Raw genomic sequence first — 26,374 nt, 5'->3', positions numbered from 1 at the left:
GGTGCACCGGAACCTGATGGTAGCCCCGCACCAGATCCACCTTGGAGAAAACCAGCTTGCCCGCCAGGTGTGAAGAGAAGTCCTGGATGTGAGGGACCGGGTAGCGGTCTGGCGTAGTGGCGTCGTTAAGGCGGCGGTAGTCACCACACGGTCGCCAGCCACCGGCTGATTTAGGGACCATGTGGAGCGGCGAAGCCCAAGGGCTGTCCGAGCGGCGGATGATGCCCAGACGCTCCATGCTGTCGAACTCCGACTTGGCGACCGACAGCATGTCAGGGTTGAGCCGCCGGGCCCTAGCATAGACTGGGGGGCCTTCAGTGTCAATGTGGTGCTCTACCCTGTGTTTGGTAGTGGCAGCGGAAAAGGTGGGCTGCGTCAAGTCGGGAAACTCACTGAGAAGGTGCTGGAACTTGTCACCCTGTGAGAGTGAGCTGGAGAGCCCGCTGAATGACGCCTCGCCGCGGGTACATGCGAACGAGGCAAACGTCAGTGCGTCCACCAGGCGGCTGTTCTTGACGTCCACCAGCAGTCCGTGAGCGCACAGGAAGTCTGCGCCAAGGAGGGCGAAGGAGATGTCAGCCGTGATGAAATCCCACTTAAACCGCTGACCCTCGAAACACAGGTCCACTGTCTTTGTGCCATAGGTGCGGATAGGGGTGTCGTTAGCGGACGTCAAAGGTGGGCCGTGGCCCCCACCGGCGGCGTCCTCCACCGTAGCCGGCAGGACGCTCCGCTGGGCTCCTGTGTCACAAAGGAGTCTGCGACCAGAGAGGGTGTCCCTGATGAACAGGAGCCGGTTGGATGTGCCCACGCTCGCGGCCACTACCGAGCGCAGGCCTTGGCGTTTCCCGTTTCCTTGTAGGTGCAGGGGGGACGGCACATCCTCGCTTTCGCCCCATAGCGTGCATGGTACTGACACAGGCCAGGGCTGGAGTCGCTGATGTCGGCCCTGGAGCTTCTGCTAGGTGGCATGCCTCTACCAGGGAAGGAGCCGCTGCGTGTCGGGGCCAGCACCTCAGGGGTAAAACGCTGGGTGGCCAGGAAGAACCGGTCAGCTTCTTCGGCTAAAGCGCGTGGCTCAGTAATAGCCGTGTTAGCGAGCGCTGTCTGAACATGCGACGGCATGTGCCGAAGAAACAGTTCTATGAACAAAAAATTGGGTTCTTCCGTACCTAGCAGGTTGAGCATCATTTCCATGTGGTCAGAAGGCTTGCTGTCTCCCAGGCTATGAATAGCGAGCAGGCGTCGGGCCCGTTCCGACCGAGACAGCTCGAAAGTCTTTAGCAGGAAAGCCTTGAACGCTGCATATTTATCCTGGGCAGGGGGAGATGTAATAAAGCCCACCGTCCGGGTCGCAGTGGAGCTTCCCAGTGCCGAAACAACGTGGAAATAGCGTGATGCGTCATCAGTTACTCCGCGGAGGGCGAACTGAGCCTCCGCCTGTGCGAACCATGCAGCCGCAGATGTATCCCAAAACTCCGGCAGTTTGAAAAAAACGGCGTTATTTGCCATGCTCGGTTCAGTCTCGGATCCTTCTACGAGACTTATGTCGGGGTCACCAATGTAGTGCCGAGAGACGGGAGTCGGAGGCGGGGTATCGAAGGTACAAGCTAGACTTTTATTTAACATCAGAACAACATGTAAACAGCTTTCAGCCCGGGAAGGTAAGACCGGGGGAAACAGGAAGTCCGGTCAACTCACTAATGTCCGTGCGGAACAATACCCCGACCCATAGTTCCGTGGGTGAATAATGTCAATCACCACAATATGTTCTTTAGGTGATAGTAGGCTGATTTATTAACTCTTTTAATGTGACTGTTGAAACTCAGGTCAGAGTCCATGACTACACCTAGATTTTTGGATCTATCTGTTGTTTTGAACTTTTAAACATTGCAGACTGAAGCTCAGCGCTAACTTTTATACGTTCTGCCTTGGCTCCAAAAACCATTACCTCAGTTTTATCTTTGTTTAATTGGAGAAAGTTCTGACACATCCAGTCAATAAGTAAAACAATTAAACAAACAAAAAAGAATAATAATAATAAAAGCCAGGACGAGGTATGATAAGGCAGTCACACCGTGAGCACCATAAACACTGCTCCATATAAGAATAAAAGTCAGGAGAACACCGATACAGAAGTGATAATACTACAATCACAGGGACATACATTTAGTGAAATTAATATTATCATTCAGTCTTAAAAGGATACAAGATAATAGTTGGAAAATAGTCATTCTATAAACATATATAATGATGGAAATTCCAATGGAAATAAGTCAAACTAAGGCAAATAAAGGAAAAAGGCATTTTATTATGAAATGTGTAAATACATTTGGTATTAATCTGAACGTTGGACGAAGCTAGGTACAACATTTTCATTATATATATATATATATAGAGCCAACGATTTTTACAAAGGGAATTCTGGACATCTCTTTACATCATGTACATTCTTACCTTGTATATCATTAAGAAACTTTCCCCAAATTATCATTTTTTTTCAGATTACATGTTTTCAAAAATGCTTTATTATGCAAATGCTGTTTTTCTTTCGGTACATTTAGAAGAAATATACAGATTTCAATCGTAAATAATCTGAAAGAAGACATGTTATAGGAGGCAAAATAGCTCAACCTCTCTAAATTGACCGGTGCAACATGAAAATACAGTATTTTGAGTATTTGAAGGTGTTTTTTTATAACAACTATTAAGGAGCTAATACAGAGTAGTACAGAATATTGAACAGTTCCACAAGAGATAGAATGGGGAAGACATCATGACATATTTTCACATGATTTACCACGCCGTAAATAAAGCCAATAACATGGTGAGAGGTATTAAAGATCTCGTGTGAATGTTTATCAGTCGAAATATCACTTTAACGTTGTTCTCTATGTAAAAATAAATACAAATAAAGTTATTACCAAGAATGAGAAGTTATGACATTCCAGGGTTTGCCCTCATTCTGACAACCCAGACCTAAAGGATCATGTATCATCTGACTATACGCAGGATTAGGGCTGAAACAAGGACTCAATGTCAGGGTGAAGGGAGGCAGTGTCCTTTCATTCGTTTCGATGGTGTGTCTTTGCCCACCGTTTCTAATAGCAGCATCATCAGCTCAGGCAGGCAGATCACCAGCTGACGTGCGCTCACTTCACTTCACAACTAAAGGACAAACAAATCTGCATGCAGGGAGAGCTATCAGGGTTCACATCTGACGCTCTTCAAGAGGCCAATGAGGCTTTTCTGTTTCAAGTCAAAGTCAAAATGTGTACAAAAATGTTATACAATCAAATTGAATATAAATATCTAAACACACATAATACATTAAGTAAAAATGTACAATGAAATAGAATAATGATATTTCTAAAAACAGAAAAAGTTGAAGTAAAATGGTGCAGATAAAAGGTTAAATAAAATAAAATAGAATAAAAATATGTATTCAGACATAAGAAGTTAAAATAATGTACAATACAAATATTAAAATGTACACATTGTACAATATGTAACAACAATACATATATGTATGTATCCTGTGGTGTATTAAAATCTCCTTGTTGCTGCTCTGTGATTGGTCCGGACAGTTTTCTGTTTATCAGCACTGAGGGTCCTCATCATTAGGAACTCAGCTAACAAGTGACTCTGTGATCAAGGACCCCCCGGGAGAAGGGGCCACAATACAAACAGAGCCACAACAACAGCCTATAGTCTGATTCTGATCTACAGCAACTTGTTTGAGTGATACAAGACCACTGGAGTTCATTTGGATTCTCTCTTTTAATACTTAAATTGAAGCAAAAAAAGTACAAAATAGAATCAAAGTAATTAATTAAATGTATTACGTCAACAGATTTAACGTAACTGTATTAGTTTAGATGAAAGCAATAATATTAAGTTGAACCAAATATTTTGTATTTAAACTTAATATTAGTTAAATCTGTTTAAATAATACATTTAATGAAATTCAGCATTTCAGTTTTTTCAGTGTGTGAATCTTGCCATGAGAACAGTGAACATTTTTGAAACGTTGACTTAAATAAGTGTTTATGTCAGCTAATTACACACGTAAGTGTAGTAGCTTAGTTGAAAGCAATCATTTCAAGTTAAAATAAAACATAAGGTTCAACTTATTGCTTTCAACTGACCAAATACAGTTATGTGAAATCTGTTGACATAATACATTTAATGAAAGTCAATGCTTATTTTCTTCAGAGAACAGTGAGGCATCAAATTCAGATACAAACAGTGGAGAGAGCACATATTTTTATTTTTTTGTGTGCATAATACTTGCTTCAAAACAAAGGACAGCACACGCCTCTTGACTCTGACAGTGACCCCCACTATCCCCCCCATCCGCTCTCTGGACCTGTAGGCACGCACACCCTCTACAGATATATCTTACACATAGATATCTTATCTTTTACAGTTGAAGATATAGAACAATATTTCTGACAAATCATGGAAATATGACATCATTTCAAAGACTGATAACGTCAGTAAAGCATTCAAAACATCTTCTGTGTTTAGTGCAAACATTGATCTGTTGGCTGCTGCAGTTGCATTGTGAGTAAAGCAGGCACCATGTTTTGACAAGTAAGATGAATGCATACAACAAGAAAGATGATATCTCTCTAATATATTCTAATGCCCTGATTTTGACACGAAAAAAACAATTGTAGATAGTGATGTCACTATAGTAAGTATTTCAGCGCTAAATCAGTACTGTAGTTTATTGTTTTTTTAATGTTTGTGTAAGTAGTCAAATTGGAGTCAAGCTATGTGAATATTGTTTACTGTTGCAAATAATGTCACTGTATATCCAGTATTCACAAACAGAGCAGGAACAAAAGAACCACCTCACAGCAGGCTAGACCAGTGGTTCTCAACTGGTGGGTCGCGAACCAAAAGTGGGTCGCGGACCCGTTTCGAGTGGGTCGCGGATGTGTGAGTGAAGAAGAAAGAATTGGAGAAAAAAAAATTGGAATCTTTTTTTTTTTTTTGGGGGGGAAAAAGTCAAACTTTTATTTTGTTGCCGGATGTCCCCACGGAGAATAACTTTGCGGTAGAACTCTTCTTTATACATCCATGGGTACAACTTCAGATAAAAAAGAACACATAATGAAATATGACCCCCGGTTTGATGATTGACAGGTCACAGAACAATGGGAGCTATCTACCCGGTCCCTTACCCACAATTTAAAGTAATTCACACAGACTATCTCCTCTTTACTCTTCTGCAAGATGTCAGAACAAAGTGAAAAACAAACAATGGCATAACATATTATTAATATGTCGGGTAGTAATAGATTTATTTATTTTCTTCTCAGAGTGTACCAGAATGCATAGTTTATGTTAGTATTTCTAAAAATCTCCTGGGGGAGAATCCACCCAGACCCCCCTGCTGGGGTTGGGTTTTCAGCATGTGTGCCTTTTTATATAGTTCAGCTTTGATTCCATCATCTAATTAAACCTTTAAAAGCATACTTTAGTTCTCTGAAGGGATATAAGGGATATATGCACTGTACTTCACTTGTATTAATATTGTATGCTGAAAAGCGTATATATTACAGCACGTGTTTTTGCTGAATACTGTAGATTTGAGTGCTTCAAAATGTTGGGTCGAGGTGTATTGACCAAGTAAAAAGTGGGTCCCGAGGCCTGACCAGTTGAGAACCACTGGGCTAGACAGTCCTCTGCTTAATGAATCTTTAGTGATGAGTGTTTCTGCGGGACAGGTGAATGAACCCATGGTGTATTGATCCATTGCTGCAGATTCTACTCCTAATATCTTCCTCTGTCTGGAACTAAAGTAGGTTTCAAAGAAAATACAAAAGAAAATGTCTGTTCCTCAAAATTATATATAAAATACATGACTTGAATTAAAGTTACTTTCCACACCTGAAGGTACAGTGTGTGTATGAGGGGGAGTGTGTCTGACAGCAGGCTGTTTCTAAATACTTTGCACACAGACAGAAAAGCTGGACACTGGGGAAATGGTCTTCCTCAAAGGGCTGACAGTGTAGTCAACTCTTTAAAGAAGAATCAGATCATAGGAAATGACGTATTCTACATGGCTAACCTGCAAAAATGTTTCTCTGTTCCCGCCAAGTTGGTGAAGACAGCTGATCTGGATCCGAGGCACAACTACGTCCTGGGCTTCCACCCCCACGGCGTGCTGGTGGCGGGGGCCTTCACCAACTTCTGCACCTACGCCACGGGCTTCAGAGAGCTGTTTCCAGGCCTTACCAGCTACCTGCTCATGTTGCCCCTTTGGTTCAGGTCCCCGTTCTTCAGGAACTACATCATGTGTGCAGGTGAGGGCCAGAGACGTTTGTACTCAATCAAACCGAAGGGGTGTTCCCTTCCCTGTAGTGTTCTAGAGGTTTCAGTGCATGTAAATGGTCTGCAAAGGCTAGAATCCCTCTGCCCCCCCCCCCCCCCCACCCCCTGTCTGCCTGAAGCACCTCCATTGGACTCCTTTGTTTACTTCTGTAACATAATGACATCACTATGTAACACTTGCACTTCTATTGGCTAGTGTTCCGACACATCGTCGTGATAGACTAAGGGGCAGGACATCTCTAAGCGGTTGACCAATCACAACAAAGCCAGCCAGCTAACCAATCAGAGCAGACTGGGCTCTGGTTTTAGACAGAGGGTGAAAAGAGGTGCCGCAGCACAGGCAGTATGGGAAAAATACAGAGCTTTTTGAACATTAAACCATGGAGACATGTCCCAGTTGAGACACTATATACTGATGCGTATCTTACTTTATATTAAAATGAGCATAATATGCAATTGATTACTGTATTCAAACAGTGTTAGTACTTGACATACTAACAGTTTTTTTATGACATTCTTGGTTTGATCTGATTTATTTTGATCACTTCTCGTTGTCTCTTACTTCACTGCAGGTCTGATTCCTTCTGACAAAGAGAGTGCCAGCTATCCGCTCCGCAAACGAGGAGGAGGCAATGCTGTGGTAATAGCAGTGGGTGGGGCCCCAGAGGCCCTCGATGCCCACCCTGGGACCTACAATGTACTCTTGGCTCAAAAGAAAGGCTTCATCAAAATGGCGATGGTACACGGGTAAGAGCAGAGAGCCCTGGGCCAAGAGGAACGTTTTCTGTTAATAGAGCTGATTCTCCGAAAGGTTTTATGGCCTGTGAGAGGATTTTTTCCATCTACTCCTTTGAGGTTTGTTGCATAACGGGCGTGGCCTCTTGAAACAGAGGCTTATTCAAGCTCCTCACATGGAATTTCTTGGCTAAGCACATAGACTGTTATGAAATCAATTCAGTTATTGAACGATAAACAGAAGTAAAAAGTAATACAATTAGTGAAATTATTTTACCAGTAAATCATTCTTTTTTTTCAGTGCTCATCTGGTGCCAGTCTTCTCTTTTGGAGAAAATGAACTGTTTGATCAAGTGGAAAACAAAAGAGGAACCTGGCTTCGATGGACACAGGAGCGGCTGCAAAGCATCATGGGTATCTCCCTGCCTCTCTTCCATGCACGTGGCATATTCCAGTACTCCTTTGGTCTCATGCCCTACAGGAGACCCATCCATACAGTGGGTGAGTATACTTTGCAGATTAGTGCAGTACACACAGCAGGATCCAGGACCCAGTTAGCTTCCCTTTGCACTACAGTAGTCTATGGAGTCTGTGTCATATGTTTTTTCCAACATCGACTTTGTTTTGCCACATTTTGAGTGTGAATGCTGAAGGTGAGAGACCCAAAACAGGCAATAGCACGCTGTCAATCTCCAACCACTTTCTTTCTCACTGACAGACTTTGCCACTTTCTCTTGATAAGGTCACATTTGTCACAAATCCAAAATAACCAAAATCAAACAATTTTAGTGGACGTACGTTGACGGTGCAGAATTGCCTCAATACTTACCAAATCTCTACAAAACATGGTCCCGATAAGTCACTTAAACACAAAACCATTGCAAAAGAGGGTCAAGGTTAACCTGTAATTAAAGCATGTATTGCATTTGGCTTTACCTGGCAGGAACAAATCGAACCGCGAGTTGATTTTGGCAGAATCATCATGTTGCTGGGTTGGGAAATACATTTGGAGCGAACGTGGTTAATACTGAGTCAACAAAGTGTAATCGAAGTGTAATCGAAGACCAGACTGCTTTTTTGTAAAGTACACTGACTCTGTTTTTTCTCCTTCCTGCAGTTGGAAGGCCCATTCAGGTTCAAAAGAACGAGAAGCCAGCTACCGAGGAACTGGATGCCCTCCACCAGCTCTACATGGACGAACTCAGCAAGCTGTTTGACGAGCACAAAGAAAACTACGGTGTGGACAAGGACACACAACTGAATTTTGTCTGAACTGGACTGATATTGGAGTGAATTTAAATGTATATTTATTTTTAAAGATGAGGTAGACATGAGTTTACTCTCAATTGGCCTGTAAATTAAAGATAAATCGGCTTTTGTTGGTTCTACAAGAAGACATACTGCTGTATTCGTTAATATAAGGGAGGACTCAACAACCCTATACAAATGGAAAAGTGAAATAGAAATGCTTGTGTCTTCATAACTGAGACCTGGCTGTTCATTCAGATGATTTCAGGGCAGTGTGGGAAAGGGTTGGGTGACACAAGTCTTCCTCACCACCTCCCAGTGGGGGCTCCTGTCTGGGTTCTGGATTTTGTGGAAGACTTTCTAATACAGGGTCATAATGTCAATTTGGGTTGCAACATTTTTTAAAGAAACAGTCATTAATCTTTTGCGGATTTTGTATCTATCCAAGTGCTATAAAAAGGAAAACACCACTAAACTGAATTTCGTTATATATTTTTGTTTTACATATTATGCCCTTGAAACATTTAAGAAATAATTTAACATTAGAGCGTTGTAAAGTAATTTAGTGCATTTACACAAGACCAATTTTTGTACTTGAGCATTTTTATTTCTGTGTCCTTATGTTTGGCCAAATATTGTACTTTCTAATGCACGACATTTATGTTTGAGCTATAGTTACTAGTTACGTTTCAGATTTTGATTTAAAATTAGAAACTCTTTTGAAAATAAACCTGAGATTCCCAATATTTTTGGACCGAAAACAGTTGTGGTCCTTTGACACATGAAACACGTCTTTGGGTTGTAAGCAGTTCCATCAAGAGACATTTCACTGATTGTTTTATTCAATAACCGTTTGTGGCCAAATACAAATTAAACCTATCATCATGCCTTTAATGACAGATGTCTCTGTGTGTGTGTGTGTGTGTGTGTGTGTGTGTGTGTGTGTGTGTGTGTGTGTGTGTGTGTGTGTGTGTGTGTGTGTGTGTGCGTGCGTGCGTGCGTGCATGCGTGCGTGCATGCGTGTGTGTGCAAGTATACATTTCAATAATCTCTTCAAACCTTGGACTTCACGCTTGCCGTGTGTGTTTCTGAAGATGTGAGGGAGCTGCGCCTCAAGCTCTGTGTGTGTGAACTCTATTCCAAAGCCTTCATCAAACCGTGGACATATATGAAATGGGAGTTTGGCTTTCATAAGGCCATCAAATGTTCTTGGTATTTTTTGCATAGCCTGTACCGTTGCTACTATAGATGCGTACATTGTCTTACTTTGAAAAACAAGAAGCAATAACAACACAACAGCATGAACATGTACTGCATTAGTTTGGATAGAAAACACAAAGGTTAAAGACAATTCAAAGATAAACAGAAATGTGTGTAGCAGAACTAGCCTGGCAGGGATTCTGGGAAAAAGTTAGGAAAAGGCAAGAAAAACTCAAAATAACCCATCGTAAAAACACCATTTGTTGTTTTATATTTTGCGGTTTGTATAGATTCAAATAGGATTTTATTTTATTTTAGAGCTTCAGCTGGTAAAAAAAGGTAAAGGCAAGCTAGGCTACCCATCTTCTGCCTCAACCTTCTGCATGCATATTTTCCAAAATGTTGAGCCATTCCTTTTCCTATTTTAGTACCAAATTTATTTCCTGTTTTTAAATTAAAATATGGTTATGACCGGTGCATAAGATGTGCATTCCTATCAAACATAATGCAAATTGAGCTGTGCACAAACTAGTCTGATGTTATCCAACATGCTCAAAGATCATGAATACGTGTCTCATTTATTGTTTTATTAGTTCTAAATTCCACATTAAAAGTTGAGTGCCCGGTTTTGGATCATGTTCCCAAATGATAAGACTGTCTGTGACATTTGGTCGACACTTTTTATCTCAGATGGCAGGGTTCTGGTATTTCCAAATGAAAGGACAGATTGGACAATGCCCTGATGCTTTCAACTCAGTCTGGACAAGGTTAGTGTGAGTGTGTGTGTGTTGAGCTGATTAAAATGCTGACTAAAAGAAAAATACTTACTGTGATGCAAGAGAGACGAATAATTCGAAACTTCGGGACATTTTTAGGAAGGGAAAACACCAGTAAAAGGATGATGCAGTAAGTATGTGGTGGTGTGTTAGGACAAGACCGGCGAACCTGTAATGGAACAAAAAAACATTTAATGGAGTAAACACACTTTCTGATTCAAGACAGGTGTCGGGCTAAAGTGCTGTGATTGGATCAGGCCCTCCCTACATCCATGACCTGGTTAAATCATAAAACCCATCAGTTCCCACTAGAAATTGGTCAATAAAATACAAATAAAAACCTTCTCACTTCGGTATGTTGCATTTTCAGTAGCACTCTCAATGGTCTGGCTAATTAAAAGCTAATGTAACTGCAGATTGCTGTTTTGACTTTGTACCTTCATAGTTGACTGCACTTATTGTAAGTAGCTTTGAATAAATCATCAGCTAAATGAAATGTAATTTATTGTAATATTCCTGTCTTTGATACCAACTGTATCAAAAGCTGATCCCCTATTGACAATCGTTATCAGAAGAGACCTATTTGTTTCATATACCCCAACAGCTCATATCCTGCAGAGCTGTAATCATAACATCACAACAAACAATGTTAAACACAGTGACATACAAATCATAGTAGTGGACATAATGACAGGAAAACATAAACAACACAATGATTAATGCTGCATGCTCTGTATAATAGTAAGACACTAAAGTATTCATGTGTCACATTGGGGTCTTCAGACAAAACGGCTTCTGACCTTCTTTGAAGACAGTGTTCAAGGTACAAAACAATATAGGTTCCTGTGGGTCACATCTTATCTTGGCTTTTTCTTAAAGGAAAACAAAACACTGACTGCCTGAGAATATCCATACGTACCATATTTACAACTGTGGCGTGATATGGGGAAGGAATCTTGCATGGTAATAAAGTCGTATAGATAATTTGGTATCTTTTCTTCAGATACAGAATGCAATACACAGCAGAAATCATATAAGAACATGGAACACTGAAAAACAGGTGAAATTATTGAGGTATTGCATAATACAAAAATAATGTTTGTGCGTAGACTAAACTAAAATAGACTTGAATGGAACACTTTGATTCATGACATCCGGACCATAATGGACTTTATAAGAACAATCAATGTCAATATAGCAATTAGAACCAGATCAAACTGAAAATAAAGCATAAGGGATATTAGAGGACTGTAAATGCATGATTATGTAACTGAAGTTTAAATGGGTGGTTCATTTCTCAACTTTTATCTCATGTCAAGGACTGTATGAATCATTTCAGCCAAAATCAGTTCTGATTCTTGGGCCTGATCCCACTGGACATGTGCTTCTATCAGTTCTACTTTTTGGGATGAACTTTATTTGATATAAAGTGCAAATATTTCCTCAGTAAACACTGGGTTTGATATTGAATTTGATAAGGTTATAGAGGGCAAGGTCAGTGACCTGGGAATGTATTGTGGTGTTAAATTGATACCAGTTTGAGTCAGAATCACTTCTGTTTGTCAAATTCCAGTATGAGTTGATCCAGCAAATAAACACTGATTCATTAAATCAATGACAATTGTCGTGAGCAGTTTCATGAAGGAACTATTTTCTTTTTCACTGTGCAGAAAGTTAGCTAAATACTGGTTGGGTATTTACTGACATATTTTATGTCGCGGAACATTTTGAGTTAACCAGAAGTGCTGAAATGCTAACTCAGTTGTGTTTTTTAGGACTCATTCCCGCACCACTATATAACTCTTGACCTCTTTAGCTGTTTGCCAGCAGCTGTACATCATTTTTCTGTCCACCTTCAGCAGGTCCTGGCGGGTGAGTTTCTGTGCCATGCCAGCCTTTCAGAAGCCTCGGGACTTACCTGGTAGTTTGAACTTTTCACAACTGAACCCACAGCTGCCTACACTGAAGTCACGTTCAGTGCAACAAGTGCAACATCTCTGTAACAATATTTAGGGCTGTGCAAACATGTTTTGTAAGGCATTCAATAGGAACACAATAAGAAACTTTTAGCAGTATGGCACTTCTCAAAAAGACGCAACACAACACAAAGAATGATAATGAGAACATTACCAATCTGAAGTGGGTGATTTGATCCCATCCCCTGCCGTTAACATGTCGATTTGTTCTCAGGCAAAATACTTGACCCCAAACTGCTCCCGATGGCCGACGGTGTGGGAATGTCTGTGAATGTCAGTCTCCCTGAGGTGGCCCCTTGTTTGGTCTCTGTATGAATGTATGTTAACGGGTGAATGCTGACTAAAATGTAAAAGTAAAAGTAAATGGGCTTTGAAAGGTTGCAAATAATGGAAACATGCTATTGAATTGCTGTACATTTACCACTAACATTAGTAGCATTATAAATCACCATGTCCTCACGACATTTACGACATGTTTTATGTTGTAAAATAACAAGGAAAGGAAAATGTTTAGGAAAAAACAAACATGTCTGAAATCCCCACTCCTCCCATCTACACCTGTGAGGAGGTGAGGCAGGGTCAATGGTCAAATGGTAAAATCCTGCTCCATGTTGCTCCCAGCTGACCCACGTGACTGCCCCAATAAATACAGACAGCAGCAGCACTGCCCCCCCACGCATCCCGTCCAGACGTCTTGACATTAGGCTGCTATATTATATTATGAATCCACCCAGACCCGGCTCCAGGCTCCTCCCCCGCTCGTTAAAGGCCGGCTCTACGCGTCTGGGAGCCGCAGTCGCAGGCAGCCGTGTCCGAGGAGCTGTAGGCTGGATTTATGATCCTGACAGCCCGCAAGCCAACATCTGAGCGTTCCACTCTCAGCACCTCCTCTCCATCCTGAAGCTCAGCTATGAAGACCATCCTCGCTGCGTACTCTGGCGCCCTCAAAGGTAAGAGCTCTGGAGAAGTGAACTGATTTACGGAAAGCAGACACACAGTCCTGTGAGGGTGACAGACACACATGTCCAAAATGCACTACCATAACACTGCATGTGATTTTAAAGGGGATTAGTCCTGAATATCACACTATCTAATGTATGTTGGTGCATGTTTGTGGTTGGTTGTGAATGCTGCTTCCAATAAAGTTAAAGAAACAGTGTTATGTGCAGCCCAAGTGAGCATTTTCTCTGCAGTTAAAATAAAGTCTTCAATTCTAAAGTCAAATTAGGAGTTGTTGGTGGGAGTCCAACATACAACTCAGGGATTTTCTTAGGTAAAAGTTTAACCTGAAAGAGTTTCTTGTAAAGACTGGATTGTGTCCCCTTTTACTAAAAAGTCAATTTTTCTTCATTGCATCGACATATAATATGCTGATTTTGCACTTTGTCACTAAACATACTGCTTTCAAGTCCAGAGTTGTATATGAACCCTATTTTGCAAGTCTTTTCAGTACAATATTATACATATGACGGTTAAAATAATAGTTATTTGTGAATGTCCAACATATGAGTAAGGGATTCATGGGAGAAGTTTGAACTTTATAGACTTTTCCTGACAGTGGATTTTGTGCCTGGTTACTAAAATTGAAATGGCTTTTCCTCATTGCATGCATGTATAATATGTTGGATTTGTGCTATGTGGTTGTTATTGCTTATTCTACCAAAGTCCAACGAACACAGTTTGATGTGCATCGCATTTTTGAATTTCTCTGCAGTTAAATATTGAAAATGTAAGTTAAATTGAGAAGCTTAAATGTTCGTGATTGTCCAACATATGACTAGGGGATTTTAACTGAGAGCCTTTTCTGGTAAATTACTACTGAAGATTTGCTTCTTCATCACTTACATTTAAATGGTTTTCTCTTTATGGCCATTATGAACAATTTAACATGTAGAGCTAAACATATCTCTCAGTGTTTTTGTTGGTGTTTCAGTATTATTTCATGCCAGACTTCAAAAACATATGAACTTCTGAGCAGACTCTGCTGCTGTAGATGAGTCTATCAAGGCTGTTATCTTTAGCGAGTGGAACCATCTCTAAAGAAAGAGAAAGAAGCTGTTTTTGACTGAAGAGCCCATGCTCCACCTGTTGCTTCATCTGCAGGACATTTCAGTGTGTGTTCCTCTGTGTCTGGTTAGCATATTGATCTGGCACCCAGTGGGACTCCACATGCTGTAAGTAGGCCGATTCAGCTGTAACCAGCATCCAGGCCAATTCTCCGGTCTCTCCCCATCAGCCACTGGCACACACCCACGCTTGTATAGCCTTTAAGCCATTATAGCATCATAGTTCGCAGGTATTACCAGCAGCAGTCCAGTGTGGGTTATTTGCAGTGTTCACAGATGGGATTAGATGACCGTGTTTTCCAGGAGGGCAGCTCTTCTTCTTATTGGCTGTCTGTGTGCGCACTTGACTAGCCTCAGCTGTTCTTAATGTGTCTTGTACTGTTCGCTCCATCTTCGCACACATATTCTGTAGCTTCATGGCTTTACTAGCATGGGCTGGTGACTGAAAACAGCTGGTGAGTAGAGGGCTGAAATGAGTATGGATGTAGGGCTGCTGTGTTGTGTAGAGGTCAATATTTAGTTTGATGTCCAGCTCTGGACAAATAGCATTACTAGGACTGTTTCGATTGCATCGCTTATCCTTCTCATCTGCTTCTGTAACAGTCTTTAATAACCCACCCAATTGGATGTTAGTTTAGATTATTTGTTTTTAGTGTTGTAGAAAGTCCCCATTGTTCAACTGTCATACAAAACAGCAAATGGAGCAGCTTTAGCAATCATTGCTAATTCCAGCTGTTGTCTCTGGCCAGATGATAATATGCACTCTTAAAATCACAATACATCAACAGCATTAGTTATAAAAAAGGACGAAAGACAAGTATTATTACATTTGATCATTTTGATACAACTCTTATTGTTACTGTCTCTTGCTTGGTCTCCAGGCACTGGCGCCAGCATCCTCTCTGCCCTGCAGGACCTGTCCGTGGCTTTTTGGCCCTGCAGATCCAAGATGGAAAAACATCTGCAGGTCATCTCTGTGCTGCAGTGGGTCCTCAGCTTCTTAGCCTTGGGTGAGCGAGTGTGTTTGTGTGTAGGCTCATTTTACTTAAGCCTTAAGAAAGTAAAGGAACATGGGAGACTTATCTTGTAGTCTCATTAGACTCATGTCAAGAAGGTCATATATCTGAGCTGCACACGGAGGATTCTGTGTCTGACTGCTGTACCTCCCAGCCTTTCACAGAATATCTAAGCCTTCAGTTAAGCCTTTCATTTGTAGGTCATCTGCAAGAATGACATCTGTATTTAAACACTTGATGTCATCCCCCCCCCCCCCCCCCCCCCAGGTACTGCCTGCACTGTGCTGCTTATCTACATGTTCTGCACTGACTGCTGGCTGATTGCTGCCATGTACACCGCCTGGCTCATCATGGACTGGAACACCCCAAAACAAGGCAAGAGGTGCCAATAAGCAAATGCTAACAAGCCAGATTTAGCCTGTTAACCATTCCTATATTAGCATACTGACGTTAGCATTTTGCTAAATGTTGTTATGTTGTCAATGAATGGAAACTTTTTTTGTCGACTGAAAAAGCATTATTCTAAACAGGTTACCCTGTGTGTTCATTTTATATATATCTTTTACATTTTATAAACTAAATTATTTATGAATGTAATTATTGCAGATTAATGCTAATGAAGCACTTTAGCTGTAGTTTTGATGTAGTGAAGTTATTTCTAATCTGTAATGTCTTCTTTAGGTGGCAGGAGGTCCTCTTGGGTGAGGAACTGGACCGTGTGGACATATTTCCGGGACTACTTCCCAGTCAGGGTAGGCAATTCTCAGTTTCTTGGTGTACCACGGACTGCTAATTTATCATCTTAAAAACTCAAGATAACAGTAGCTGTATGAAGATGTTAGAAATCCAATCAGTAATGAAATTAACCATCAAAACATTTGTGCTCCCACACAAAAAAGTGATTTTAACTCATGCTTAGGGTAGTCAGTACAGTATGATTTAGCCAGTTCATCGATTCCCAGCCATGCAAAGGTTTATCATTATAGATAAGCTTATCAGGGAGGATCGGTATCAGCTGCCGGCTACATGCTGTACCTCGTCCCGGTTGATTATGATGACTGCTTGACGTTGGTTGAGAGTTTTAGACTTTGTCCCACCTGATAGGCGAAGAAGCAGCGCTGAGCTTGTTTTGCCTTCAGGTGTTGCCCACTGCATATTCAGCCCCTCGCACGTCAACATCGACAGTGTGGGGGGGGGGGGGGGGGGGGGGGGGGGGTTCGGGTGTGTACTGTACTGTAGCTGTGCATAACTCAGCAGTTGCTGAAGATCCAAAAGTCATGGGTGGAGCAAGTTTATAGGGGTGCCACATGATTCAGTCAGTTGTCATGGGATTTCTGCATGAATCATCACTTTTGTTCAGACCAGAGCTGATTGAATTGATCAGTGGACTAGCACACTTTGGTTATTCATTTGATATTTTTAATCAAGACAAAGTACCAATTATCCTCTGGTTCTAGCTTCTACACTAAAATGTTGTAAACTTTATGACATTGTCTCCTTGGAGATGGGGATCATTTGATTGGATTTTTGACGACATATTGTGGCATTTCATTGACGACACAATTGATCAATCATTGTGAGTTGCAGCCCAATTACTGACAGATACTAAGTATATCTCACAACTGTGAATGCTATCACTAAATCGCTGAATTACCTTAGGTTTGAGCCTCATAATGCTAATGAAACAGAACCTGTGTGATTCCATCATGTTCTAACTTAATGTGTTGGGAATGAAGAGTTACTGACAATGTTTCAGAGAATAAAATCCCTTCCGAGCTGTTTATGAGCTTATCTACTGCACAGAGTTTAAAAAAACAAAGAGAGTTACCGCAGGAGGAGGAATTTGAAGCCCTACTGTTTACATGTGACCTTTGTTCATGGCTTTGATTTGCACAGTGTGTTCTTTATAGTCACTCTCTGTGGGTTGATGTGATCACTCTTTTTTTCACCCAGCCAGTTAAAATGTGCATTAAGTGATGAGAGCACACCAATTATCAGAATCAGAAGACTTTATTTATCAGGCGAGAAATTGGGTTTTGTGACAGTTGCTCCATTTTAGAATAAAATTATTGAAAAAATAATTGAAAAGAAATAATTGAAATATAGCTAGCAAGAAAATAAGTTAAAGTAAGGATGTGCAATAAAAAGCAAAACAAATATATTGACATATACATAAGAAGTAAAATGTCCAATAAAATAAAGACAAATATTTATATATATTTAAAAGTAAAATGTGCTCATTGTATCGTAATAAATAAAAAATAAATAAAAATAAGTTTGACTTATGATCACCTTAACCTTACTTCAACCATGTTTGTCATCATAATGTTATAAATATAATAAAAATAATACATGAGACTTATATAGCGCTTTTATAAAAACTCAAAGACACTTTGACAGAGAAGTAAGTAAGATACAAAGTAATTCATAATAATGATGCTAATATGTCTTACTGTATGTAACCTTCATGTAACCTAAGACCTATCCAAAAGTGAAAAAGAGAAGTGAATTGAAGAGAACACACATGAATGAACCCGCCCTGCGACTGACAGACAGCAGGATATATCTGTGGGGCATCAATTGATTGCAGGGCAATTGATCTCATCTATCATAACCATTTGGCTAGTATGCATATGAGCTGGAAGCTATATGGTCAAAGTTCAAAGCAGCCTTAAAAACAGAGTGAGGACTGTCTGCATCAACACTGGAACCAGAGTCTGTAATGTGTTGGTGCTCTGATGCAGTAACCTGCATATCTTTCTCTCACTATATGAAGTGTTACATGTAATCCCTTCACATCTGAGCATCAGGTGGAGTCCTGTGGCACTATGGAGATCTTTAATGTGATCTCTCTGCTAATGTGGTTATGCAACCTTCATGTTTGACTAGCTACCAAGGCAGCTGTGTGTACACATTGTGACGAATCCAAGTCTACCGTGCACATCAGTTGGTTTCTTATGAATTCTGCAGTTTGACAAGTTCACCATGACAACAAGAGGTCAAAATATAGCTTAATGTTTAAAGTTGTACTTTATTGGTACCAATACAATATGTACACCATGTATAGTGGGTCAGGGTTTTACGACTGTTCCTGAGCAGACAGAGGAGAGCATGCTGGGTTCAGGCTGATAACACTGTCCTTGATCTACTATAACATTAGCTGTGCACCAGACTCATCCTACAAGTGGTTGTGACAATTTATTGATTAGGTGGAATGAAAGATGGCAGTTACCGTGTTCTGTACTTGTTGTGCTATTTCATATGCATATTGCATATTTCCTACCATATTTAAAAAAAACTGACATATTGTGTGTGGGTGTAGGAGGGTTACAGACAGGAGCACACAGCTGATTTTATTATTTATCACATTTTTAATTGAACATACTATAGTGCAGTGCTGCTTATATGTAAACTAGCATGCTTTAATTATGTAATATGTTATAGTTATTTTCAATCAGGTTTATGTTTCTGTATATTATTCTTATCGTCTTTTTTAAAGGGTCGTTGTTACTTAATAATAATAATAATATAATAAACAAACAAAAATAAATAAACAATAATAATAATAACATGTTCTTCCATTTTAGAGCCCAAGCGATGATGGTAGAAAAACATGGACAGATTAATCAATAACGATAATAATAATCCTTGGTGTAGCATCATTTCCTTTTAGCAAATAATTGGTAAGGTGTGTTGATTTATCGTAAAATAAATCAACTTTAAAGATTATAATGAAATAAGAATAAAACATGTGGCACAAAACAATGATACAAAGAGATCTACTCGGACAAAAAGATCCAGGAATAAAAATCAATAGGGCATAAACCTCTAAAGATGATGTGAGAACATGGTGTAGTTTATAGTGTAAATAATAATAAGTATTAGTATAGAAAGGCCCACAGCTTCTGTCCCTTTCAGCCATATTGGCCAGGAACATGGCATCTCTCTGGTCAGATGGTCCCGGTCTAGCAGGGATGGAAGGAGCCTCACACTGCTCCTCTTTGTGCTTTTCTCCTCCAGCTCATTAAAACCCACAACCTGCTGCCCAACCGGAACTACATCTTTGGTTACCATCCCCACGGGATTTTCTGCTTTGGTGCTTTCTGCAATTTTGGGACCGAGGCTACAGGCTTCTCTAAGAAATTCCCAGGCATCAAGCCCTCCCTGGCCACCCTGGCAGGAAACTTCCGCATGCCCGTGCTGCGAGACTACCTGATGTCTGGAGGTGAGAGGAAGTGGAGAGCGCTGGAGTGTGTTCTTCTTAAAGTCTGACACTGATAAGTGTATCTGGGAGAGAGCGGACCTTTGGAATGGTTCTGTTTACCTGGATTTGCTGATTTGACTGATTGATAGAGAGTTAACTGTTCTGTTCTGCAGGGCTGTTTGCGCTTCAGCTTTACTCATAGATAATGTACATACACTCAGAGGTTACTGAAGGTCATTGCACATTGGACATTGTTGTTTCCAAAAGCTTCTAGGGTAACTCGCCTTCGTAGAATTGTTTTGTGTTATGTTGTATTTAAGGAATGTTATTTGAGCTGCAATAGGTCCGATTTTGAACATCGTTTTGTTTTCAACATGCTTAGCTTAATTAGTTTCATTTTATTTTGGTGGTACTGCCGTCACAATATTTATTTTCCACCAAACTATTATCAAGGCAAAAATAATTAAAATATAAAACTATATAGCAATGTCTATGAAAATGTAAAAACGCATTCTAATACTTTCTTTATTTTGCGTTATTTGTCCAGCAAAATTAATTACTCTCAAAATTCTCTAGGAAAAAGAGAGAACATAGCAAATCAGCAGGAATCATTTAAGCAGTGCTGGGATATCAATATTACATTTTTAAACTCTCACACTTACTAGCAATACTGGCATATCCTTACACCCTTAGTGCTAGACGTGTGGGCTTTGCTGCATATGAATGCATTAAGAACAATTAAAGTCCAAAAAAGACTGAGAATGATAATATCTTTATACATTTTTTAAAGGGGTCTAATAGGAATACATAGACAAGTCAGTGTATTTTCCCCTACAATACTTCTTTACCACTTTTAATCATCTTTCCACATGTTGTTGTCCCTCTCAGGTATTTGTCCAGTGAACAAGAACTCCATTGACTACCTGCTGTCTCGTAACGGGACGGGGAACGCCGTGGTCATCGTTGTTGGAGGAGCAGCGGAGTCTCTGCAGTGTGCACCGGGCTTTAACTCTGTCACTCTGAAGAACCGCAAAGGCTTTGTTAGGCTGGCCCTGCAGAAAGGGTGAGACAAACAAGCACACGCTCAGTCAACCAACCACAGCCGGGACCAAATCGGAACTGAACGTGAAAATGTCAGCATTCTCTGGGCAGTAGTGACTCAGTGGAATGAACATTTTAAAAGAGTATTACTCCCAGAAGGGTTAAATGAGCCTCAGCAAATCTTTTATGAATGTGCAGTGTTGTGTTACGTAGAGCTTGGAGCTGCTGGTGGCCTTCAGAAGGGTCAGACTGGTGAGATAGCATTAACCTCCATCATGCATTCATATCTATAACAAACTGTTCTATAAAAGGACATGTTGTTTTCCTATTAGCCCCAAAAAATCCTTGTTATATAGTTGTGGCTTATCACCAAATAAGCTTAGAACATACTAAGAGAGACGTGCAATAATGCACAACTTTATTCATAACAGCTACTGTAAGTTAGCATTCCAGCTGAAATAAGCCTCGGATGTGAATTGAGTTAACTTTGGGTTAACTTTCTGGGTCTTTAGCTTGGCTTTGATGCTTATAGAACAGAGATGTAAACTGCTGATAAAGTTCACTTAAGTTGCATTGCGGCGGAAATGTTGTAAATAGTTTTAATGATTTATTATCACAAATGTATCTAAGGCACTTTATCAGAAGAAGATGGAATGAGATATTTTCTGGTTGCTAAAAATCGATTTTCTGCTCAACAAAATTATGTTTTTTTTTGGGACATTTCGACTTTGGTTTGTAAACTTCTGATTAGTTTAATCTTTAAACAACTTTAATGCAACAGTGTGAGTGTGCACACAGCTCCCAGGATAAGTAACCTTTGATGAAGAGTCGTGAGTTCACTTTGAATGTCTTTAAAAAGTCATACAACAAAAAGGTTGGGACCTACTAAATTAAGTAATCAAGCTTCATGAAAAACGTCCACAAATATTTACATTGAGCAGTAATTAAGTTAAGAGTTCCAAAAGTTTAACGGTGCAAAAGCTTCTTTTGAAATGTTTGGGCAACTGATCAAATTTGACATCTGAAGCTTGGCTACAGATCAAGGTACATTTATTTTCAAGGCAATAGCAAGTGATTACATGAACCTTATCGTACCTGCTTACCCAACAAGACCTTGGCTTTTCACCAAAGATAACTCTGAATTTACAGTGGATGCACGCAAACATGAGAAATGTCTGTGAATTTGCAAACTGGAAACTACAGAAGACTCAGAGTACATGACTGACTGAATGATGATCACCACAACAAATACATTTTTGGATGATTTTGTTCTTCTCTGTGCCTGTCAGTGATGTAGAGACATGCATATTAAAAATACTACATCCAGTTCTGATGGTTATCACAGATGAACATTGATTTAAAGGAAGACTTCAAGTGCCAAAATAGTTTTCAAAGCCAATAGATTTACATATTATATACAGTATATATACAGACTGTTCAAGATTTAAGATTCAAAGGCTTTATGGTCATATGCACAGCAGCTACAGTGTAGGAGATCTTAAGTTCCAGGCTCCTCCAACGATGCAACATAATATATATATATATATATATATATATATATATATATAAAAGACATAAAACAATAAAACACATTTAAAAACAATACAATAGTGCAAGAAGAAACAGAGTTGAATAAAATAGTGCAAATTATGTTGCAAGACCAATGGGCAACTAATGCAGGAGAAGTAAACTATATACATTTCAAATAAATGACAATAAGCTGAATATTCCAGAGAATGTTGTAAGTAAATGCAGGGAACATGATATATACAAATAAAAAATGTAGGTCAAATAAATAATGGCATTAAACATTTAAAAAAGTCCTTTTTAGTTAGTGTAATAGTCGTTTAATAGCTTTTTTGTCTTTATTTTTTATATTTGTCAAGTCTCTACCACTAAACCCTTTTTTAATGTTTATTCAATATTACATTTTTTGTTGATTTTCTTTTTTTTGATAGTACATGTAGTGTAGTGTAGTGGTTTAGTCCTCCTCTGTGTCTCCTCAGGTCCGACCTGGTTCCCGTGTATTCCTTCGGAGAGAACGATGTCTACAAGCAGGTGATCTTCGAGGAGGGGACCTACTGGAGATATCTTCAAAAGAAATTGCAGAAGATCTTAGGCTTTGCCCCGTGCCTCTTCCATGGATGTGGCCTGTTCTTTGGTGACTCCTGTGGCATCGTGCCTTATGGCAAGCCTATCACCACCATAGGTAGGTTTTTCTACTAATGTTTGGTTAAAGGGAATCACAACTTGTTGCAAAGTGTCCACAAACTCTGCGATTTGTGTACATTACAGTTGACAGTTTAACAGACGGGACAAAGTCGATATTTGCTATGTGTGACTTCGAGGCTGTATTTATGGTTCTGAGAATTTCAACTGTACTTTGTCTGATGAACGCATTGCTTTAATCCTCTCCTCTTCTCTGTTATAGTTGGGGAGCCAATCACAGTGCCAAAAATTGAGGATCCAACTAACGAGATGGTGGATCTGTACCATACAATGTACATCAAGTCTCTCCAGTGCCTTTTTGACAAGTACAAGACCCGCTCTGGCCTGAAAGAGAGCGACGTCCTGTACATCCAGTGAAAAGGATGGTTCTATGTTGAACGTCTGAACTGCGACAGCACCTTTCAAGCCCCTCCTGCACATTTCCCCAACCCATCCCCATCCTATCTTGGTGCCTGTTTTTTTATATCTCTGGACTGCAAATTACACGTTTGCTAAAGAAACCTTTGCGCTCTGCGTGGATTCACACAAATAGGAATGCTTGCTTCTCAGGAAATGGCAGGTTGGAAGGACAGTCACCTCTCTTTGGTGCTGTTATCAGGTTAAGCATCTTGGTTGGACATCAAATCCCACATCAAAAAGCGTGCCAATGTTTATATTATCATGCTCAATAAAGGCATCATGTGTGGGCTGTCTTATCACTGCAGAGGGGGCGGAGTTCCACTAGATGGAGCTAGAGTCACAAGCAGGACTTGAGAGAAGTGCCAACGCTTTTGCTGAGTTGCACTCATGCAGCCATATCATTCTCCCTCTGCTCTTTCAGATCCTGTTATATACTAAATGCACAACCAATGCAAATGGAAGATATCACTTTATTATTGGGATCATAAGCCGACATTTTAATTGAGCCAAAGACCTCTGCTGTCCCCACACAGGAATGTACTTCACATGTATGAAAGCCACCGGTGAAGGAGTTCTGCAGGGTGGATTTATATTGTGATTGCACAGTACGATTGTATAATGCCATGAAGTATTAATTGTATTCTGTAGAGTGGAAGACACTTTAGAGTTTGTCCCTCAATGGATATTTCTGATGCACTTTTTGTATTGCTGATTACCTTCTGAGGTTTTTGTGCCTTTTGATATGATATTCTTCCAAGACAGTCAACATGCTGGCTTGATTTCCTTTTTTTGTCCCACTGTTGTCCAGGTCTGGATGGCTTTGTGTTGTGTATGCAACAAAAAACTCATGTTGTATATCCAAAGGAAGGGACTGTTGGTTAAAATCCTGCATGTTGGATGATTCCACTGTACAGCGAATCTCTTTGTAACCGTGCCATGGGTAATAATTGAAAAGAAAGGGATTAAAAGAGTGTTAATACAAGCATTATGATATGTTAGGGGGTGTCACTAATACTTTTTTTTAAATAAGAGTATTTAAGAAAATAATATATATCCTGGAAATTATCAAAGTAAGTAAGCTTGTGTCATGTTGTACACAAAGATGAGCAGTACATGCTAAGATTGTGATTTGAAGAGAAGCTTATTCTGGTTTCACCATTGTGCCTTCTTATAAAGAGCAGTGTAATCAATGTGCAGGAAAATTGCAAAAAATAAACAGGCCTGTCAATATAATGAATGGCATCATTTGTCTGCTGATATTTAAATTAAACTTTTGTATGTTTTCAGAAGAAGATGTGTATGTTTGTCTGTCTTGTTTTTGGAAACATTGACCCAATTCTCATATATTTACATATTTTATCAAATTTACCTCGAGACAATCCATTATTTCATTATGACCATTTTAAGCCACTGTGGAACCTCAAAATAAGCCCTAACCATACAAATGCTGCCACAAGCTGTCAGGCTAAGACATGTATCTCAGATCAGATCATCTGACAGAATCATATATACAGTATTTGACTGCACAGCAATTTTATTGACTCGCTTAAGGGTTTGACAATTCAAGTATAACAGGCAGTGTTGGAAGACGCTTTAGTATAAATAAACTAGCCTTGCCTTGTCTTAGTGCCTTATTTCCCCTTATAAGAAATCTAAGCAATGAGCTGCCAACAAATAAATGAAACCCTATGGAAAGCTGCGATGTAGGCTATTAAAAAATATCCAATTATCAAACATAATTTACCTACATTTGATTGATTTTGCTAACACAAGTTATGAGGCATTATACCTCACCTCTACTGAGGGGCCAGCCCTTCGTATGTTATTCTGTATATGGCCCTCAGTGAAAACATTTAGAAAATGTTGACATTAAAAATGTTGTGTCAATATGATTGCAATATTGATGTTTTTTAATATGTTTATATTGTATATCTATATATATACATAATATATAGATATAGATATTATATATCTATATATATATATATATTAGGGCTGTCAAACGATTACAATTTTTAATCAGATTAATCACAGCTTCAAAATTAATTAATCATGATTAATCACCATTCGAACTATGTCCAAAATATGCCATTTCTTTATGTATATTGTTGTGGGAATGGAAAGATAAATGAAAGAAGGCGGATATATCCATTTCAGTATGTATGTTTATTATAAAAATGTTCTGTTTGTCAAAATGAAAGACAGCCCACACACTTATCAATCATCAAACCCTGGGGTCTCAATTCATTACGTGTACAACGGGGGAGTACTTCAGGAAAGTCGACGGGGGGGGGCTAGTGGAGTACTTCGTGACCACAGAGTGTGAACGTTGTGATCAGCTGTTTTAGCGCAGTTCTCCAGTGAAGGGGGGGGGGGGGAGTCTCCCTCCGCAGCCGGTTGGCGACACAATCCCGTACAGACCGACGTTAACAGCAGGCCTGTCTGTGCACACGGAGACCGACTCTGTCGTCCGGTGATCTTACCGCCTTCTGGAAAAGCTTCACAAGTACGTCGGTACTGAAGGATTATTTGAATTATTTGAAGGATTAAAGTAACGTGTTATGGCAGGAAAGTTCAATCTGGTATATTCATTTTAATGTCACCTTATATATATTCATGTGTGTTAAATTTGAAGGGACAAAGTATATTTTCCCTCCCCAATATATTGAGGTGAAGTCTTTGTGTTTAGAGAAGGATGGGAGCAGGGGACATCCTAATTTGGGGATAGCTCCAAGACTCTGGAATGTTTCCCTCGTAAAAGAAGGGGGTGCGTTACACATGCTTGGGGCAAATATGTGTGTTTTCATTGCAGTAAATATATGTGCTACATGATTACTGTTCAACTATACCTCTGTTCTTATTCTTTCATGTGTGGGTACTAAATGGCTACAAACATTGTGGAGAAATTAGCTTAAACATGTTTTATTACTATATATGAAATGGAAGCAGTTTTTTATGATAGGGACGAGAGAGCATTTTCAGCATGTCAATTATCAGGGAAATCTACTTGTTTTCAATAGACGTGTGTGGTTAATTACTTTGTATTAATAATAACAGTATGTGTAAAGGAAGCTGGAAATATGCAATGTGAAACCTTTTATTTGAAGTAAAGATGTGAACAATAGCTCAAACAAATGGA

General features: G+C 39.8%; 2 protein-coding genes across 2 annotated transcripts in view; both read left to right on the top strand.

Moving 5' to 3' along the window:
- Nucleotides 1-9,227, top strand: part of mogat2 (monoacylglycerol O-acyltransferase 2) — a 31,755-nt gene extending 22,528 nt beyond the window's left edge. Inside the window, exons 3-6 of the mRNA XM_079651663.1 lie at nucleotides 6,113-6,317; nucleotides 6,918-7,092; nucleotides 7,382-7,581; nucleotides 8,198-9,227. Of these exons, the coding sequence (XP_079507789.1) occupies nucleotides 6,113-6,317; nucleotides 6,918-7,092; nucleotides 7,382-7,581; nucleotides 8,198-8,352 (735 nt within the window). The 3' untranslated portion in view covers nucleotides 8,353-9,227. The remainder of the gene's footprint in view (nucleotides 1-6,112; nucleotides 6,318-6,917; nucleotides 7,093-7,381; nucleotides 7,582-8,197) is intronic.
- A 3,061-nt stretch (nucleotides 9,228-12,288) lies between these two features.
- Nucleotides 12,289-24,529, top strand: dgat2 (diacylglycerol O-acyltransferase 2). The gene is made up of 8 exons (XM_079651660.1): nucleotides 12,289-13,230; nucleotides 15,228-15,356; nucleotides 15,630-15,737; nucleotides 16,044-16,114; nucleotides 19,383-19,587; nucleotides 20,455-20,629; nucleotides 22,614-22,816; nucleotides 23,039-24,529. Exons 1-8 carry the CDS (start codon nucleotides 13,191-13,193, stop codon nucleotides 23,191-23,193), a joined length of 1,086 nt encoding a protein of 361 aa, XP_079507786.1. The 5' UTR covers nucleotides 12,289-13,190; the 3' UTR covers nucleotides 23,194-24,529.
- The last annotated feature ends 1,845 nt before the right edge of the window (nucleotides 24,530-26,374 follow it).

This window comes from Notothenia rossii, assembly GCF_949606895.1.
Source record: "Notothenia rossii genome assembly, chromosome: 9".
In the NCBI taxonomy this organism is placed as follows: Eukaryota; Metazoa; Chordata; class Actinopteri; order Perciformes; family Nototheniidae; genus Notothenia; species Notothenia rossii.
Note: the sequence above shows the minus strand (reverse complement) of the source record. Positions and strands in the feature narration are given on the sequence as shown.